Genomic DNA, 18,199 nt, shown 5'->3' with positions numbered 1-18,199 from the left:
ATCACTTTTCTGGATTAATTATCCCTTCAAAAAATGCATAACTAACAATAATTTGGTCACTCAAGACACGACTGTTTGTGGGACAGTGATGTGTGCAATTGGCTGCAGTGATTTGCCCACAAAATAATTGACTTTATAATAATAATCCATGCATTTGATATAGCACTTTTCCAAGTCTTCGAGACTTCTCGGAGCGCTTCACAGAATACACTGTAAAGTGAATTGGCTGTACTTTGTGGGTGAAACGCGGCAGCCAGTTGGGCACAGCAGCGTCCGCAAACAGTTGTGGGTTGAGTTGACCCGATTATTATTTTTTTATTTTATTTTTCTGGAGGGATTATGGACAGTGTGTCCCATGAGGTGCTTCGAGGCGTCTCAAAAGACGTGATGATGAGGCGCTATTATGGCAATGCAAGGAAGGATTATTATTAATCCAGGATTATTAATCCTGGAGTCCTGTAGCTCAGTGGTTAGAGCACTCGCTTTGCAAGTGAGAGACCTGAGTTCAATTCCAGGCAGAGGGCGAAACCTTGGGCAAGTTTCCTTACCCCACACAGAGCCTAATAATAATCCCTCCAAAACCAAAAACAATAATAAATTGGTCATTTTCAATCTACAACTGTTTGTGGGACATTGCTGTGCGCAATTGGCGGCCGCATTCGCCCACAAATATACAGTCAGTTCACTTTACAGTGTGTTCCGTGAAGCGCTTCGGGACGTCGAGAAGACGTGAAAAGCGCTATATCAAATCCGAGGATTATTATTATTATTATTATTATTATTGGAGCTTTTGAAGCAGCAAAATAAAACAGCGACCTGCTCTATTATACAACAAAACGGATCAGAAATGACGTGCAAGATGCCGATCACGTACAGCGTGTGTACACACACACCCCCCCCACACACACACCCCCCCACACACACACCCCCACACACACACACACACCCCCCCACACACACACACCCCCCACACACACACACCCCCCCCACACACACCACACACCCCCCCACACACACACACCACACACCCCCCCACACACACACCCCCCACACACACACCCCCCACACACACACCCCCACACACACACACCCCCCACACACACACCCCCACACACAGTACCCAGTGTGTGTGTTTGGTTGCCAGGCGGCACACTCCCTCCATGGAGACGCTGTCAGCAGGATGTCGGTTGCTAGGGGTGTGGGGGGGGGAGGGCGGTGGGGGGGGAGGGAGGAGGGGGCGATAAAACATCGCGAGAGTTAGTTGTTCCGGAAGGGGGCGGATGCGAGCCTCTGATTGGTCGGTTTCGGGCGGCGCCGGGACAGCTCGAAGCCGATTGGTCGGGTGCCGTGTCACGTGATCCTCGGGGCGGGGGAGGGGGGGGAGGAGGAGGAGGAGCAGCGAGAGAAGGGCGCGCTCGCGCTGTGCTGTCCGCCCTCTGCTCCCCCGCTGACTGACTGACTTGACTGACACACGGTCGTCGCCCGTCAATTTAAAGAGGGAGCGAGAAAGAGAGAGAGAGAGAGAGAAAACAAACAAACAAACAAACAAAACAAACATGGTTTTGAAAAGAAATAAACGTGTTTGTTTTCGCCACGAGAGGCCAAGGTTTTAAAGTAAATTTCTTTTTTTTTATTTTAAAAAAAAAGGTGAGACCCGCGTGTGGTGAGGACGGTTGGTGGGGGGGGGGGTGAGGGGGAGAGAAAAACAAACGGTTTTTTTTTCAAAAAAAAATTTGAATTGAATTGAAGGTGAAGGACGTTGCGGCGGCGGCCGCGGCCGTGGGAGGGTTTTTTTTTCTTTGGCTGCGGAGACTCCACGGCGTGTGCGGGTCACCTGCAGGGCGTGAGGAAGAGGAGCAGGAGGGGAGAGAGAGGGAGGGAGGAAGGGGTGGGGGGGGGCCGCCTCCCCGGCATAGTGAGGGTTCTGTCCCCCGGCTGCCCGCCGCCGCCTGACCGGAGTCGTCACTCGGTGCCCGGTTGTATAGGCCGCGTGGGCCGGCGGCGGGGGGCGGGGTCGTTCGTTTGCTCGCTCGTGTGCGAACGAAGCAGGCCGAGCCGAGTGGGGGGGGAAATAATGTGTGTGTGTATATATATATATATATTGCCTCTGTTTGCCTGTAGCGGCTTATAGGACCAACCCGGTGGTTGTTAAGTCAACTGTCGGATCGCTCTCTGGAGGTAATAATCCTTCACGAAAAAAGGATTTGTTGTTTTGTTCAGGTGGATGTTAAAGGCACTTTCCGAAAAGAGAAGGGAGTTTCCCCACTTCCGCCACCCGTGTCCTGGTCAGCAACAAACCCCCTCCCCTCCCTCCCTCCCAGATACATTTGGTCACTCACTGTCTGTGGGGACACTTCGCCGCGCGCGACTGGCCGCTGCGTTTCGCCCACAAACTACGCAAGGCGGGAGACTTTGGAGTACGTTCCGTGAAGCGCTTGGAGACGTCCCGCGGACGTGATGAGGCGCTGTATCGAAAGGACTGACCGTCAAAGGCAGCCGTGAGCGGCGACAGCCTTTTTTTTAATATGGGAAGAATTCTACCACACATAAGTCTTATCATTTCAAAAAAGTTTTTCTCCCCCCCCCCCCCCCCCCCCACTCTGCAGGATATCATGTTTCCAAAGGTTAACGTTGATCTTTAGCTAACAATGGAGCCAGTGTTTATTTTAAGTGTAATATATATTTTAAGGGTAATAATAATCCCTCCCAAACCAAAAAAACAATAATAAATTGGTCATTTTCAATCCACGACTGTTTGTGGGACATTGCTGTGCGCAATTGGCTGCCGCGTTCGCCCACAAATATACAGTCAATTCACTTTACAGTGTGTTCTGTGAAGCGCTTTGGGATGTCCTCCCGACCTGAAAAGCGCTATATCAAATGCAAGGATTATTATTATTATTTATTTGACTTTGGTGGCCGTGCTTTCGGCCACTACGCCTAGAAATTCTGGAACATTTCCTCCGTCCCTCCGCCTCGTCACTTCCTTCCCCATCTTCAGGTGGCGCTTGAAGACCTTCCTATTTGACCATGCCTACAATCACCTCCCCCAGCTCAGCGTCGTGCTTCGTCACTGTCAAGTGCTCTGGGACGCTACCCTCCGTGAGGAGCACTATACAAATGCAAGTTTGCAAGTTGTTGCTGTATTCTGCCCCCATTTATTTTAACTCCAATAATGTTTCAAACTGATATTTATTTTAATCATTTTGCAAAGAGACTTAAGACTGGAAAATGCTACTTGAGATCTGGACTTTTTTAAAAAAAATTACCTTCCCTTTCTTTGTGTGTAGGGAAGAAAGGGGTTGTAATTGGGGAGTTGGTTTATTTAAAAAATATATAATTTAATTTTCAAACCAGGCATTGTGCTTTGGCTCATTTCTCCAGGTCAGGTGCAGTGCTGATCTTTGTGTAGTACTCACTGTACAACTTACACAGCAATAAGTAAGACTCTACATGAGCAGGTTACCAAAGATGCCTTGCCTTGAATTAATCCAGTTTCAAGATGCCAGATTTGCTAGAAATTCAAAAGTTTTTTTTAAAAAAGCAGTTTGGACTTTGTTAAAATTGTAAGTTTACCATTGCCCTAGTTAAACGATACAAATGTATTTCTCTATGCCATTAATTGCATCACAATCACTCCTTTAATATGAATTTCCTCACATATCTACATCATTGGATATCAGGTTATGAAAACAAATTAATCATATGCTGTAATAAAGGTATACTAGATGTCCTACAATTGCCATCAGAGCCATGAGTTAGCTTGGGGAAATTCAGCTACACTTCCCTTTCCTACCCTACTTGTCTAGATGTTTGGTGAAGACAGCATCAGGCTTGAACAGACTACTGATGCTCTCTGTCAAAGTTCCCACAAGAAGAATCGTCACCTGGGCAAGGTACCTAAATATGACTGGGACCTGCAAAACTATACCTCAGCGAGTCAATGGCTTCAGCAGAGGAGGGGATGGAACAAATTGGTGGAGAAAATTAGGGGTAAAATATATGCATGTGTATATTCCTCAGGTGGATGTTCAGATCCTGTGACGCTGTTCAAAAAGAGAAGCAAATTGCTCCAGTTGTCCAAATCCAACAGTTTTCACATAAACTGGTCATTCACTTCATGGCTGTTCATGGAACCTTAGTATACACAACATGACTACGTATTTGCCTACAAATACAATCCTTACACTTGACCACAATTCTGTGAGAAGCATTTTGTTGTTGTTTTGACATTAAAAGTGGTATATCAATCAGAAAGATTTCAAACTGGGATATACTGTAAGTTACAGACAAGTGGTCTGTGCCCATGTGTCTTCGAATGTTTCTCTGTGATCATATCCTGAGGATGACTTTTTGCTGTCACTGGCCTCCGCTCAAGATCTTCTTTTAGAGATTTCACAGATCAAGTGGAGAATTGAATATGCATCAATACTCGATCAGTAATTTTCAAAGTTGTTCTCATGGTTTAAAACTTGATACGTTTTATTATTATTTCTATGTAATATAACTCCTTGATGAAATTACTGCTTTATAAGCACATCCAGGTATCCATTCTTTGCATTAATAACTATTTCATTGCACCTCTGAGGAATATTGCTGCTCTAGGCCATCCTACAGACATTTCTATTGCAATATGTACCCAGGTATTTTTCTATAAGTTGCACTTTTTCTCCATTTTCTCTTTCTAGTCTCTACACCTTGAATTCTCGCTGCCTTAGAGGAAGAGTTCTTCGATCTTTGACTCTGCTGGGAAGTGTGAGAGTGACTGGACTTCCCAGTAGGGAAGCCACACAAAGTATCAGTGAATAATGGCACAGGTGAGATTAATAACCCATGTAATGGGAATTGCTACTGTAAATCAATAACCTAGCATTCCATAGCATGCTGTGTAGTAACTTCAGTACCTCTCTTTATTTTTCAATACTTATTCAGTATTGAGTACATCTAAAATATGCTGCAGACCAATTGTTGGAAATGATCAATTTTACGATTGCAGTGGTTGGAAAGTTTAGAGCATGATATTGTGGTGAATGACCACTTTAATTGGTGGTGGTGTTCAAAAGTAGTAGTTTAAAGATATTGGGCTAGATAAGTAAAAATATTTGTTGATCAGCTTAATTTTGTTGCCGAACTAGCTCAGCAGTGCTCAGAAGTCTTTGCAAAGTTTTAGATTTGATTTATGAAAAGCTCTGTACTCTGCTCTATGTATTTTAGAATAAGCAGAGAGAGGTACTAAAGTTATTACATAGCATGCTATGAAATGCCACTTACTGTTTTACTGTTTAGGAGATGTTTCTCCATCTTCTGTAAATGCAATTCTTGGGCTATGTATTCATTTGCAACATTATATCAAGAATATAGTTTTTGCAATCAGCAAAATTACTGAAAAGTAGTATTTGTCTTTTGTTGCAACAGAATGTCATAACAACTGAAGATTGCATATTTTATAGATAGCAACTGTATTGGACAAATGGATCTGTGCAGCTGCACTTTGATCAATGAAGATATTGTTTTCCGTTGCTTAAAATGCAGGACCTTCACAATGCTTTACAGTTAAAATGGCTTTGTAATTTGCTTCAGCATTACAAGAGAATGTAATAGTGAAAGTCATCTGTGGTACAAAGAAGGAATTCAGCCATTTTGAATGCCTGCGGATCATGCACTTGTTTACCAAATTGCACTTTTTAAATTTAACATTCAGTAAGTATTCTTCAAAACATTAGTGTTGCTCCAATGGAAAGTTATCCTCCAGGATTATATTTTCAATATTACAAAAGTTTAGGGAATTTGTTTCCCAATTCAGCCAGTTCTGCTTCCCTCTGTGCTGTTTCTCTGCACCATGTGCTGCCTGGGTTTGGGCTGCAGATGAGCAAAAGCAGCTGTTCACCAGCAAATGTTGGATTTTTTTATTGTATATCCTGTAATATTTTTTATTGTAATAAAAAAATCCAACATTTGCTGGTTAGCAGGATTGCGACTCTTTAAAATTTGGAAATTGTGGGGAGGAGGGAAGGGAGTGGAGTAACAAAAAAGGAGTCAATTATAGTCTTTTGCAAACATGTTTCAAGAGAACTAAAATGCATTTTTTTTATGCCTAGCGGCAATAGACTTCATCTTGTTCAGTCCCAAGCGACAAATACACTATCTGGAATACCAAGAGGATACAGAAAACAAGAAAAATGGATGAACAGAGTGTTGAAGTAAGTAACGTATCTATGGTTTATAGATCTCAGCTCATGGACTCGAGATTCACTTATTTTCACCCACATCCATGCTTACTGTTGCTGCTTATCTAACCAGGAAGACTTAATGCAGTACTTGGAAGGCACTGTTCCTATATGACGAATAAATTGGCAGGATCTAATTCTGGAAAATGTCTTCACTTCAAAAGGAAATGCAACATTTTTTTAAAAACAGATGAATTGACCATCTTGCCTTGCAAATTGCGATGCTTTGTGAGTGACACTGCTGAGTTCAGCAGTTTTAAAACCCAGTGCAACACAGTGAATTCTTTTCATTCTGGGATGTTAAAATTCTTGCAGTGGTTGCAAGCCTACTGTTGATTCAGTTTGAAAAGAGTTAGAATAGCAATCACTTTCCAGCCTAATAAACAGGAGAGCTTTGAGTTGTTTTGACTTCTCTTAAAAGGTTTTTCAATTGGGGGTGGGAGAAGGGTGGAGATTGGTCACTTTTTTGTAGGACTGACAGCTTAGAAGTTTAGATAATTTCATAGTGAATCTTCAGTTTCAAAACCTGCTTTAATTCCACTTCCTCTCACCATGATCTGATCATAATTCTTTTCATCACGCCTATTCTGATCCATCCTATCTAGAATTGATTGAAACTAAAAAAGCAGAATAAAAGAATTTTAGTTCAACATGATGCTGTAAACATGACCTCAGTGAAATATCATGTGTATAACCTCAAATAATATATTTGCTGACATATATACTTTCTGAATCTGTATATAGCCAAATGTTAACACAGCAACAATACAGTGCAATGTGGCAAGCATAGATAGAATTGCATGTTGGGAATCTTATGAGAATTTGAATAACAACAATAACAACAAGATTACATTTGTATAGCGCCTTTCACGTCAGGAGGACATCTCAAAGCGCTGCTTCTGTGGCATAAAATGCCAGTTTGTTGCAACATCCTCATTGGAAGATAGATTTACTGAATGTAAACTCGTCTTAAAATTTTAGAAAAAGATTTTTTTGATATTTACAGACCAACTTGTATTACAACCAAAACCATACGGTAGACAAGATTCAATTAAAATAATGAACATTTTGCTTTTATTTTCAGAGTATTGCGGAGGTGTTCCGATGTTTTATTTGTATGGAGAAGCTGCGTGATGCCCGACTCTGTCCACATTGCTCAAAACTTTGTTGTTTCAGTTGCATAAGGGTAAGAACATATTGTCGTGTTATAATTTTTATGTGTGCTTTGGGTGGTTCAGTGTGAATTTGTGTCTGCATTGTTCAATTTTATTGATTCCTTGAGAATGCAACACATCCTTCGCTCAAAATGTCGGATAATCCAATCCTGACCTTTAATACTATTCTGGTACCAGCTTTGTGGCTGGATATAAACTTGTAAGCTCCTTGGGACGGATATAAGCGCCTTGGGACGTCCTCCCGGCGTGAAAGGCACTCTATAAATGTAATTTTTTTGTTGTTGTTATTGTAATGCTTGTTTGAATATCAAGAGGTTCAAGAACTTCCACAGAATATGTGCAATTCATGAATTATTTCTTTAACCGAAGAAACTCAAAATCTATTTAATATTTTATTAACCTTATTGTGAAGAGCTATTTCCATCTCAGACTATAAATCCGATCTGATATGAGTTCTTGCTTTTCTATATTGCAGCATTTTCATGTAGCTTTGGTTTTAATACATTTTGTGTTGCATTTGTAATGGTGAAATTGTATATTTTGCCGTTTCAGTTGAATTTCCTCTCACATGCAGTGCCATTCATGGTTGGTCATATAGCAGCTAACATGGGCACATGCATAGTGTCTGTGAGCGTGCACCCATGTATAATTTAATATTAAACAGCACAGGTTTTGCAACAGTGCTGGCTAGCAGTAAATTCTTAGTTGCTCCAAAAATCTATGAATGAATGGAATCACTTAGCCCAGATTACAGCATTGAGATTTATAATTTCAATCATCAGAAATGTTCACCCTAAATCAAGTTTACCATGTCCAGGAGTTTGGAGTTTTCTAGCTCATTGGAATTCTTACAATAGTTGAACAATTATTTCTAAAACAGTGTTGCTTTATGGTGTGATATGAAGCTGCAGAAAATATATATAGAATATCAATAACCCAGTAGTGCTGGAACATTTCCACTAGTAACCTTATTGAACAACATTTAGAATTGTAATTGCCTTTCACAACTAACTAAAAATCCAGTTAGCTGTAAGTATGAGCTTTATCTTAATTATTTTGTGGTGTGTTTTGCACTGTTAGAGAAACCAAGGATGATGATGATTATCAATAACCCTCTTTGAAAATATATATTTTCTTGTCTCACACAGCGCTGGTTAACGGAGCAGAGAGCCCAATGTCCACATTGCAGGTAAGAGGGCACCTTCAGCATGTCTGACTTTATCAGGGATAAGCGAAGTTGCAAGTAGCTTTGATAGTTCATAAATTCACATTTTTGTGAGGAAAAACTTAGTTGGTGAACAAAAAAATCTGGCTCGAACCATAGTTTAATAGAGTTTAATACTCACTGGGCTTGATTTTAGTTGAAAATCTTGGTCAAAAATCCAAGAATTGATTCTTGGCTAAAGAAATAGGGAATTAAGTTTCATATTTAACCAACCACAGTTTTACTTTGTATTTTGTTTCTTCACCTCACCTAACTAATTACCTTTGAATTTGAATGTAAATGCGTTGCTGTTTTCACCCTTCCTATTTGTAGTAAGGCTGTTGGCCATAGCCTGGGGTAGAGGTTGATGTGAAGTTAAGAGTTTTGCCCTTGCTATGTTTTATCTGATGCTGACCCTGGTGCCCGAGGGGATTTTCTGTTCCTTACTAGCATCCTCTGCGACATGAGAACAAAACTTTTTCTTGGGAGAAGGGATGAAAAGTATCATTTGCCTGCAATAGTTTAAAGTGCCTCCATGTTTGATACTACAGGGCACCTCTTCAGTTGCGGGAGCTTGTAAACTGTCGCTGGGCAGAGGAAGTCACCCAACAACTAGATACACTTCAGATGTGTAATCTTACCAAGCACGAGGAAAATGATAAGGACAAGTGAGTGCATCTTTGACTCTGTTGTCAACCCGAACCTTTCACAGAACCAACATTGTTAACTTATTATTTTAAAAATCTATCTAATTTAAACTAAATGTCCAATTTGCATTAAAGCTCATGAAAGACTTATAGTGATGTTATGAATCATTGATGAAATGTGATGATGTTTGTGGGGCTAGTAATTAAATACACTTTCGGCGGAAGAATTCTATCATTTTATAGAAGATGGTTAAGGCTGCATTTGGAAGTTTGGAGCCTGATATGCAGAATTTCTTAATGGAATTTGTTAATCTCCGGCACCCCCGGACATTATATAAATGCATGTTGTTGTTAATTTGATTCTCACAAATGAGGAAGACTGTTGTGGCCGGAAGTTGGGTGAGATTTTGACCGCGATCATTAAAATCCTTTATACTAAGTCATTGTTTACAAAGCATGTAGTCATTTTTTTTTAAAGAAGCATATTTCGTTGGAAATTATAGATTACATTTACTTCTTATTTCAGATGTGAAAACCACCATGAAAAACTCAGTGTGTTCTGTTGGACCTGTAAGAAGTGTATTTGCCATCAGTGTGCTCTATGGGGAGGCATGGTAAGTACAGTAGAGCTTCTTTGTTTGAAAATAAAGTCAGCAGAAAGTTGAGAAGATAGAACGTAACATGGCTCTGGAGTAGAATATTTTATAAGTATAAAGTAGAGAGCCAACTGTCCACACAAATTGGGACTGGCTTCTTCGTGGGTAAGCAGTAAGTGTGGATAATTGGGCATGCTGCAAATTGCCCACAGTGCCAACTTAAACATTTATTGTATCTGGAGTGATATTGTTACCATAGTACCACACTGGCAGCTATTCTTTCTCACTCATTATCTCTCTAACCTTGTGCACATATGCATTACTTCGTGCAAGCTGAAAACTGACAAACAAGTGGCCCTGAACCAAGAATTGTTTCGGACATTCTTAACTTAGGCTAGAATTTTAAGAAGTTTTGTATGGAAATATTTGAAGTGTTCTTGTCATTGCAGCATGGGGGTCACACATTCAAGCCATTAGCCGAGATTTATGAACAACATGTTACCGAAGTGAACGACGAGGTTGCAAAACTGCGCCGTCGGCTGATGGAGTTGATCAGCTTGGTGCAGGAAGTGGTAAGGTGATGAGAGGACTGAGGCTCAACATTGGGCTCATGTCACATTTGTTAGCTGTTGTTTTCAGTGATTGTGGAGGTCAGGAGCTTGGTTCCTCAGCACAAAGTATGTGAAAAGAGCACTAATGGATACAGGAATAATGGACTATGAGGCACATACGATGCAAGATTCTGAGCTAGTCTTCCCTTACATGGGTGAAGGTTGTGGTGATCATTGCCTCCGACCTGCTTCATGCTTAATTAGTTAGGCGTATTCGGGGGGAGGGGTACGGGAAGGGGGACACAGAGAAGAAATACTTTATTGGCACTGAATTTTGCAGTCACAAAATGTTAAAGCTGTTGGAACATTGAAAGAAGAGCATAAAATAAAGGGAATAATAGAATTGTGTGAAAAATTGGGTAATCTTAGGCAAGTTTCCTTACTCCTAGCAGTAAGTAGGGACCTGGTTGTTAGTCAATTGGCAAATCGCTTTCAAAAAATATATTAATAATTTGGTCACTCAATCCACGACTGTTTGTGGGACACTGCTGTGCGATATTGGCTGCCTCATTGCCATTACTGGATACTGCTTTTCTCAATCTCCGTCACATTGCCCGCTTCCAACCGTACCGCACGCCCAAACAACCAAAACCCTTATTCAAGCAGTTGTCAACTCCTCCCTTGATTATTCCAATGCCCTCCTCGCCGGTCTCCAGACTTCACTCAAAGTCCAAGTATTCAAATCTCTATTACCAGAAATCCGCACCTGCACCAAACTCTTGTACCCCCGTCACTTCAGTTGTTGCCAGGTTCCCTACCCCTATCAATTTCAAGATCCTTACACGTGTGTACAAATCACTTCATCCCCTGGCACCTCCCTACCTCTCCGAACTGCTTTCAGCCTACATCGACTCAGCTAGCTCCTGCCTCTTGCACATCCCTCATCTTCTCTGCTCCACCATCCACAGCCGCTGTGCTTTCAACCACTATGTTCCAAAACTATGGAACTCTCTGCCTCTGTCCCTCTGCCTTGTCTCCTCTTTCAATTTTCAGATCACACCAGAGGACCTTCCTCTTTATTGTGCCTACGATCACCTCTTCCCTCTCCCTGGCTCGAGATTGAGCTCCGCCATGGTTATGCACTCTGAGACGCAAAGGGTGCTATCTAAATGCAAGTCGTTGTGGTTGCTTTATAGAAAATAGCTTTCAGCTTGTCGAGCATGGAAAAAAAAGTATCTTTCTGTGTTCAGGAAAGAAATGTGGAAGCGGTACGTAGTGCGAAGGACGAGCGTGTGCGAGAGATTAGGAATGCAGTGGAAATGATGATTGCCCGACTGGACAAACAACTGAAAAACAAACTTATAACACTAATGGGTATGATATAGATTTCCATGAATGCACTCGAAGTTTGGGCCGCATGACTGAATATTTTCAAATACTGTCCTGTTGTTCTTAAATCCAGGTCAAAAGACATCACTGACTCAGGAAACCGAGCTGCTGGAGTCATTGTTACAAGAAGTAGAACATCAGGTAACCAAATGAGTATAACTGATTAGAGGGCGCGGAGGAGAGAAAAAGAAAACTTCTACAGTTTAATGATTTAGGAGATTGTTTGTTTATTTAGAAGCATAGAAACCAGAGACATCCCCCACTCCCATCATCGTCAATATAAAAGTTAAATGTAAAACAGTGGATTAAGATTGATCTGTTCAGATTTACTTATGGTAACTGAAGCAATTTCTTAGATGAGCATTGACTCACCAAAAGTTGATGTCTTTGTTTCTCTGCAGCTGCGATCCTGTAGTAAGAGCGAGTTAATCCTGAAAAGCCAAGAAATCCTGCTTATGTTCCAACAAGTGCACCGTAAACCCATGGCTTCTTTTGTTACAACACCTGTTCCACCAGACTTTACAAGGTATTGCATTGGTTCTAGTTACTTTGAATGCTATAGCAGAAGCAGAGGACTATATATTTTGGGTAAGAATGGGTAAGAACCCTGTTAGAAGGCAATTTGGAATTAATTTCACTGTATGTCTGGGTACAAGCTCTACACCAGGACTTGTTAGACCTCCAATGCAGCACTAGGGGACTCCTACATTGTGGAGGAGTTGAATCTACAGTTTTCTTACAAATATTGTTTCCTTTTAAATTGTATTCTAGAATGTTACGCGTGGTTGATTCATGGCATTTGGATCCCATGTACTCTATCCATATTTATTTTGTATGTACTGAATTATTATCAAACTTGTTTTGCCACCACATAAACATATTTCCTCCCCTATGATTACTTTGCCATGCTATTAACTTTATCAAAACATCTGGACCCAAATCTCAAAAGGGGAAGAATTCCTCAAAGGATTATAAAGCATGATATCCGTTGATTGAATGGGGAGTGCTGCATTTTACCATGCCTCTATGCAAGGATTGTGTGAGTTGGTAAGTGTGTGTGTGTAAGTTGATGTACTTGTGTTTCTTGTGCCTGAGCAGCAAGCTATTACTGTTTATCATTAAAACATGTCTTTTTTTCTCTCCAGTGAGCTGGTCCCTGCTTACGATTTCAGTACATTTGTTCTGGCAAATTTCAGGTAATTCTTTGATTTTTTTTAAAAAGTCATTTGATAACCACTATTTTCTGTTCATTGACAGCACACCTCACAATTACTTCTTTTAAAAAGTGTTCCGGAGAACGAAAAATGGGGCCCCAATTCCATTGAGTGTTGAGCTGATGTGTTCAGAGCTGTTAATCAATTTCACGTCTGTTACTAACATCACAAACTACACTATTGAGTTATTTTTAAGGGAGTTGGGATTAAAAAAANTATTGTTTCAGTCTTAGTACACCCTGATGACTCGCTGATCACTCTAAAAATTCACTTCACCTTAGGAGGTTTTTTTTCACAGTGCAGTTATTTGAAATGTGCACTAATGTGGTTTTAATATAATCTATCATTTTACTCTATGTGAGGAGCAAATGAAGTGAGATGTTGAGAGCTATGATAGCTTGGGTAAACCCATTAGACAAATCTGAAAGTTCCACGTTCAAATCATAGTTTATGCTGAGTTAACTTATCTTAATTATGGTGCGGCAATTGACCTTTAAGGAATGGTGGAAATCAGTCAGGGTTTTCTCTTCTGCCTACAATTTAGGGACCAGTTAGAAAATGGATCTGGCTACAAGGTGACATGCTTAGCAACGGAATGTTGGAATCGAGTCAGCCATCTGTGGCAGTCTCGGTAGTCCGGTTCCTGAGCCAGATGGGTCTGCAGTATTCCAGGCACTGCTGATTCCAGGTTGCAGTGGCTCATTTAGAGGACCTGGTAGAGCAGACCAGTCACCAGGGAGACATCCCACTCAGCTCCTGCAACAAAACCCTGCAAGAAAGCCATAATAGGTGGCGTGGTCCTAGCTGGACAAGCAGCGGGAAAGCTTGCCAGATAGCAATATCAATGGCAAGCTAAGCAATTTTGACCCCAGTAACCGCAACGCACACTCTGTGGTCCCCAATCCTTGGCTCTTTCCACCTATATCTCATACTTCCCGGAATTGGGTAAGCATGATGTGCCCCTCCAGGGAGAAAGTGTGCATTTCAATCCAACAATCTATTTCTGGAATTTCATTGTGTAGGTGGGATGCATGGCATTCCCAGTTTGATTTGAATACTCTTAAGCATGGTGATTGGTTTCGGCATGTGTCAGCCAGTCTACTACCTGACCACACAAAAAAAAATCTGTCTCATCTGATCACCCAAAGTTCAATAGCCTGCCAGGACTTGTTGTCTAAACTCAAACATGAATAAGGTTGGATGGACAAGGTACTAGAGAGCGATTGGTAGCTGCGCATTCTCTCCTCAGCAAAGAATCAATGTTTGGCTTCATAAAAGGTGGTGGGGAAACTAACAGCAAAACAATAAGTTATTGAAAAATTACAGGATCTTTAAGCCATTTTAGAGATTTGGCTGGAGAATATGTGATGATAGTTATGCGTATTTGGTGCATTTTTGATATATAAGCAGTAGGTAGGTATCTCAGGTTGGACAGAAACTTTCCTTAGGCTGACTTTTAGCCAAGCTGTATCCTGCCTTTAAATGAATATTGTGCTGTTGATACACTTTGTCTGCTTTTTGCAGCACCCTACGCCAGCGTGCAGACCCTGTGTACAGCCCTCCACTACAGGTGTCAGGACTCTGCTGGCGACTCAAAGTTTATCCGGTAAGTTTTAAATGTTGGTTTAGGCATGTAAGATGGTGGAAGAAAACTGGTTGGAACAAATTTTGATCCAAGTTGGGGTTTTTTTAGATAGAGCATATGGGAGTGCCGATGGCATCCTTATTTTGCACAGAGCAAATTGTTTTGATCTGAATGTTGCAGAGGAGAACAAGCTGCACAAAACATCATACATGTCAAAGTACAGCTGAATGAAAACAAATTTAATACAAAAAAAAACTTATCTTCTCACTTTGTATGCACTTGATCTTCCAGCCAAGGCCAGGCTGACGTTTTTCTGGGAAGCTGAGCTGCTGGTGGTACTGAAGTGGAATTCTTTGGTCTCTTCATCCTGTTGGCAGTTTCCCATTGAGAAGATGCTCAAGTGAGCCTAGGACTGAGAATCAAACCAGGACATCTCTCCATGGTGAATTGTATCGCCAAACTTCTCTGGAACTTCAATTTAATTTCTAGCTTTTTTTAAAAAAAAAATTCCCCAAAGGTTAACAAGTGAGTTTATTCAGTGAGCATCAACAACAACAAAATTCTATTTATAGAGCGCCTTTCACGTCGGGAGGACGTCACAAAGTGCTGAACAGTCAGGTGTCGGGGCCTGAGCATGGGGGAGGGGTGGTGTAGGGGTGAGGGAAGGCAGAGAGGTGGGAGGCAGACCAAAGGTATGGTCGAAGAGAAAGGTCTTGAGACCGACCTTGAAGGAGGCAAGGGAGGAAACGGGGCGAAGAGAATGTGGGATGGAATTCCAGAGTGTGGGGGCAGAGAGGCTGAAAGCCCGGCCACCGATGGTCAGGCGGGAGACATGGAGCAGGCCGGAGCATGATGAACGGAGGGAGTGGGCAGGCTCATAGGGAGTCAGCAGGTCAGAGAGGTAAGAGGGGTAAAGGCCATGGATGGCCTTAAAGGTGAGGACGAGGATCTTGAACTCGATCCTCTGGGGGATGGGGGGGCCAGTAGAGTCGGGCGAGGGTGGGAGTGATGGGGTCATGGAGCCTGGTGCGTGAGAGTACACGAGCTGCAGAGCTCTGGTTTGATTCCTGATCTTTGCCTAGTTAATTCAGCTGGGGCAACATTAGGCAATGTTTAGTTGGTGGATTAGGGAAGGGAAAACCCCTTCTGGAAGTGCATTTGAGTGGTTCAATAGATGAAGACGATTTTAAGCACTCGTGAAGGGCACTTTTTAATGCCAAGGTAGGTATTGGGCTTGTCCTCTTTTGTTAGTAGCCTATCAACTCATTAAAGACTAATGCATCAACACGTGCGCCAGAGACCTGAAGGATTACTTTGGTCCTTAAAGTCGTACCTCAATGAAAGGGATTCAGATCCTTCAGGAATGGACAAACAAAGGAAAGTGAATTTTTAAAAAAAGCTTCATAAATTTTACAATTAAAATAACCGTGATTCCATAAATGTCAGTTTAAGAAGTCAAACTACACAAATACAAACAATTGTAAACAATAAACATATTAAATTTTTTATAAGAAAATTGACAATTCATTTTTCTTAAACTTCAGATCAATATTTGATTTGAATTATTAGGTACCAAAATTACGCCACACTGATACACTTGTGCACACACATCACACATAATTTTAATGTTACGATGGAGCATTGTTGGGATTTATAAAATCCCAACCCATGTTCCAGCATTGTGCAATAGCCAGTTCCACTGAGCACAAGCAGCCAATCCCCTTGTGGCTAGCTGTTTTCTGTGCTAAAATTAAAGATGACCGACTTCCAGGTCATCGGGTCACTGCCAACATAATTTTGTGTGTCAAAACAGGAATAAAATGACCGGGAAGCTGGCCATTTTAGCGTGGAAGTCAGGTTGAGAGTGGGCCGGTTGCCTGAATCCGCTGTGAACAGAAACTATATTCATATTACTGAATTTTTGCATTAAAGGAAGTATATTATAATTGGCTGCAAAGTATTTGGTTCAAACATTCTATTGCAATTCTTAGAAGTTAATTTTATAATAGTGTACATTTCATAAAATTTATGTTAATGTTGTGCATTAAAATGTCTAAATATTAAGTTGTGCATTCTACACTAGGATGGAAATGGAGTTGTGCGAGGAAATTACCTGTCAGTGTTTCTGGAACTCTCAGCAGGACTCCCTGAAACATCAAAGTACGGAGGTTTAAGATTCATTTCACTTAAATATTGAATTTCTGTCTCTTTAATGCTATCTTAATCCTGGATCACTTTCTTCTAAATTTAATGCGTGGCTTTGTAATTTTTTCCTCATCTTTCGGGCTTCACAACAAGTGGTGTATCTGATTTCTATGTAGGTTGATCCACAATATTGTTTTTCCTCTTGATTGTTTTTCATTCTCAACAGCTTGCGCTAATGTGGATAGTTTCCATCCAAATATGGGTAGCCTTTGTTCCAATTCAGATTGGCTGTCATGTCATGTTCTGCACCATGATTTAAATACCAATGAAGAAGATTAGAACAGTAACATTTTGTTAGCAATTGTTTTGATGAATTGGCATTTTTAGTGTTGGTGCCGCAGGGGGAAGAGGAGGGAACAATAATGAAAATGTTTCATGTCCTAAAATCGGACTGAACATTGTATCTAGATTTAAAAGGTTGCAGCAATAACAAAATAAAGTTAAATTCAGAAATCTTTAGCTAATTATATAAACTGTTATACTGTAAAATATTCTGAATTATAATGTAAAAAACTACTGTTTTTTTTTGGTTGTTTTGCTTAGGTATGAATACCGTGTGGAGATGGTTCATCAAGCCTCCAATGACCCTACTAAAAACATTATTCGTGAATTTGCTTCTGATTTTGAGGTTGGAGAATGCTGGGGTTATAATCGTTTTTTTCGACTGGACCTCCTCGCCAGTGAGGGTTACCTAAATATGCAAAATGATACTTTAGTGGTTAGGTAAGAAGTTGTGTAGTTTATCATCCTGAATCAATTGATTGTTTTTTAAGCAGAGTGAGCATTTTCTGCCCAAACGACCTTGCCAGTGAGCATGTGCAAAAAACATCCCTACCTGATCAAAATTAAATATTGGGTTTTCACTTTGTCTAAATTTGTTGATTCTGGGCAAGACTGATAATTATTGCCTGAGTGATGTATAGCCATTTCTCATTGCTGGATTTTCAACATCTTGTGCACAAAATATTTGCTGATCTTTACCCGAAGGTGGCAGCACACAGTTAGTCTTGTTATGGTACATTTTTCTGTCAACTGCAAATCTGACTCGGGCAGAAATCCCTTACTGTGCTCTCTAGCTGCTGAAAACTCACAAAAGAGAATTCCATGTTGGCCTACAGGAAAAATAGTTATTTGTCACATATATTTGATGGACTGTTCTGTCAGGACCAGCTAGCATTGTGTTAAAGTGTGCAATTGCAGATTAATGTTCAGGATGGGTAACTATTGCAGAGACTGTGAGCAGTAGAATGTTACTGTTTTGTTTCATAAATCTATCAGGAATTTCATTCTTCCAAATACTTTATTACTGACAATGTTTGTTGGTTTTATTGATGAGGAAGCCCCCTGGGAAAGATGAAAATAATCTTACAGATTTTACTGATTCTCTTAAGAGGTTCAATCAAAAT

The 18,199-nt window shown here is 40.9% G+C and overlaps 1 protein-coding gene across 5 annotated transcripts in view; it reads left to right on the top strand.

Annotated features, from left to right (window-relative positions):
- The first annotated feature begins 1,369 nt into the window (after positions 1–1,369).
- trim37 (tripartite motif containing 37) overlaps positions 1,370–18,199 on the top strand; it is a 35,761-nt gene continuing 18,931 nt past the window's right edge. For 4 of the 5 annotated variants that reach the window (XM_042338497.1, XM_042338495.1, XM_042338494.1 and 1 more), the window contains exons 1-15: positions 1,370–1,614; positions 4,689–4,817; positions 6,108–6,200; positions 7,312–7,413; positions 8,551–8,591; positions 9,158–9,274; positions 9,780–9,867; positions 10,299–10,421; positions 11,651–11,774; positions 11,863–11,930; positions 12,191–12,315; positions 12,935–12,985; positions 14,528–14,609; positions 16,672–16,748; positions 17,337–17,516. In XM_042338497.1, the coding sequence (XP_042194431.1) occupies positions 4,809–4,817; positions 6,108–6,200; positions 7,312–7,413; positions 8,551–8,591; positions 9,158–9,274; positions 9,780–9,867; positions 10,299–10,421; positions 11,651–11,774; positions 11,863–11,930; positions 12,191–12,315; positions 12,935–12,985; positions 14,528–14,609; positions 16,672–16,748; positions 17,337–17,516 (1,280 nt within the window). In that variant the 5' untranslated portion in view covers positions 1,370–1,614; positions 4,689–4,808. Of the gene's footprint in view, positions 1,615–4,688; positions 4,818–6,098; positions 6,201–7,311; positions 7,414–8,550; positions 8,592–9,157; positions 9,275–9,779; positions 9,868–10,298; positions 10,422–11,650; positions 11,775–11,862; positions 11,931–12,190; positions 12,316–12,934; positions 12,986–14,527; positions 14,610–16,671; positions 16,749–17,336; positions 17,517–18,199 lie in introns of all 5 variants that reach the window. The other variant, XM_042338496.1, reaches the window with a different exon arrangement.

The sequence above is a fragment of the Callorhinchus milii genome, unplaced genomic scaffold, assembly GCF_018977255.1.
Source record: "Callorhinchus milii isolate IMCB2004 unplaced genomic scaffold, IMCB_Cmil_1.0 Scaffold10, whole genome shotgun sequence".
Classification (NCBI taxonomy): domain Eukaryota; kingdom Metazoa; phylum Chordata; class Chondrichthyes; order Chimaeriformes; family Callorhinchidae; genus Callorhinchus; species Callorhinchus milii.
The sequence above is the reverse complement of the archived record's forward strand: the minus strand, read 5'-3'. Positions and strand labels throughout refer to the sequence as shown.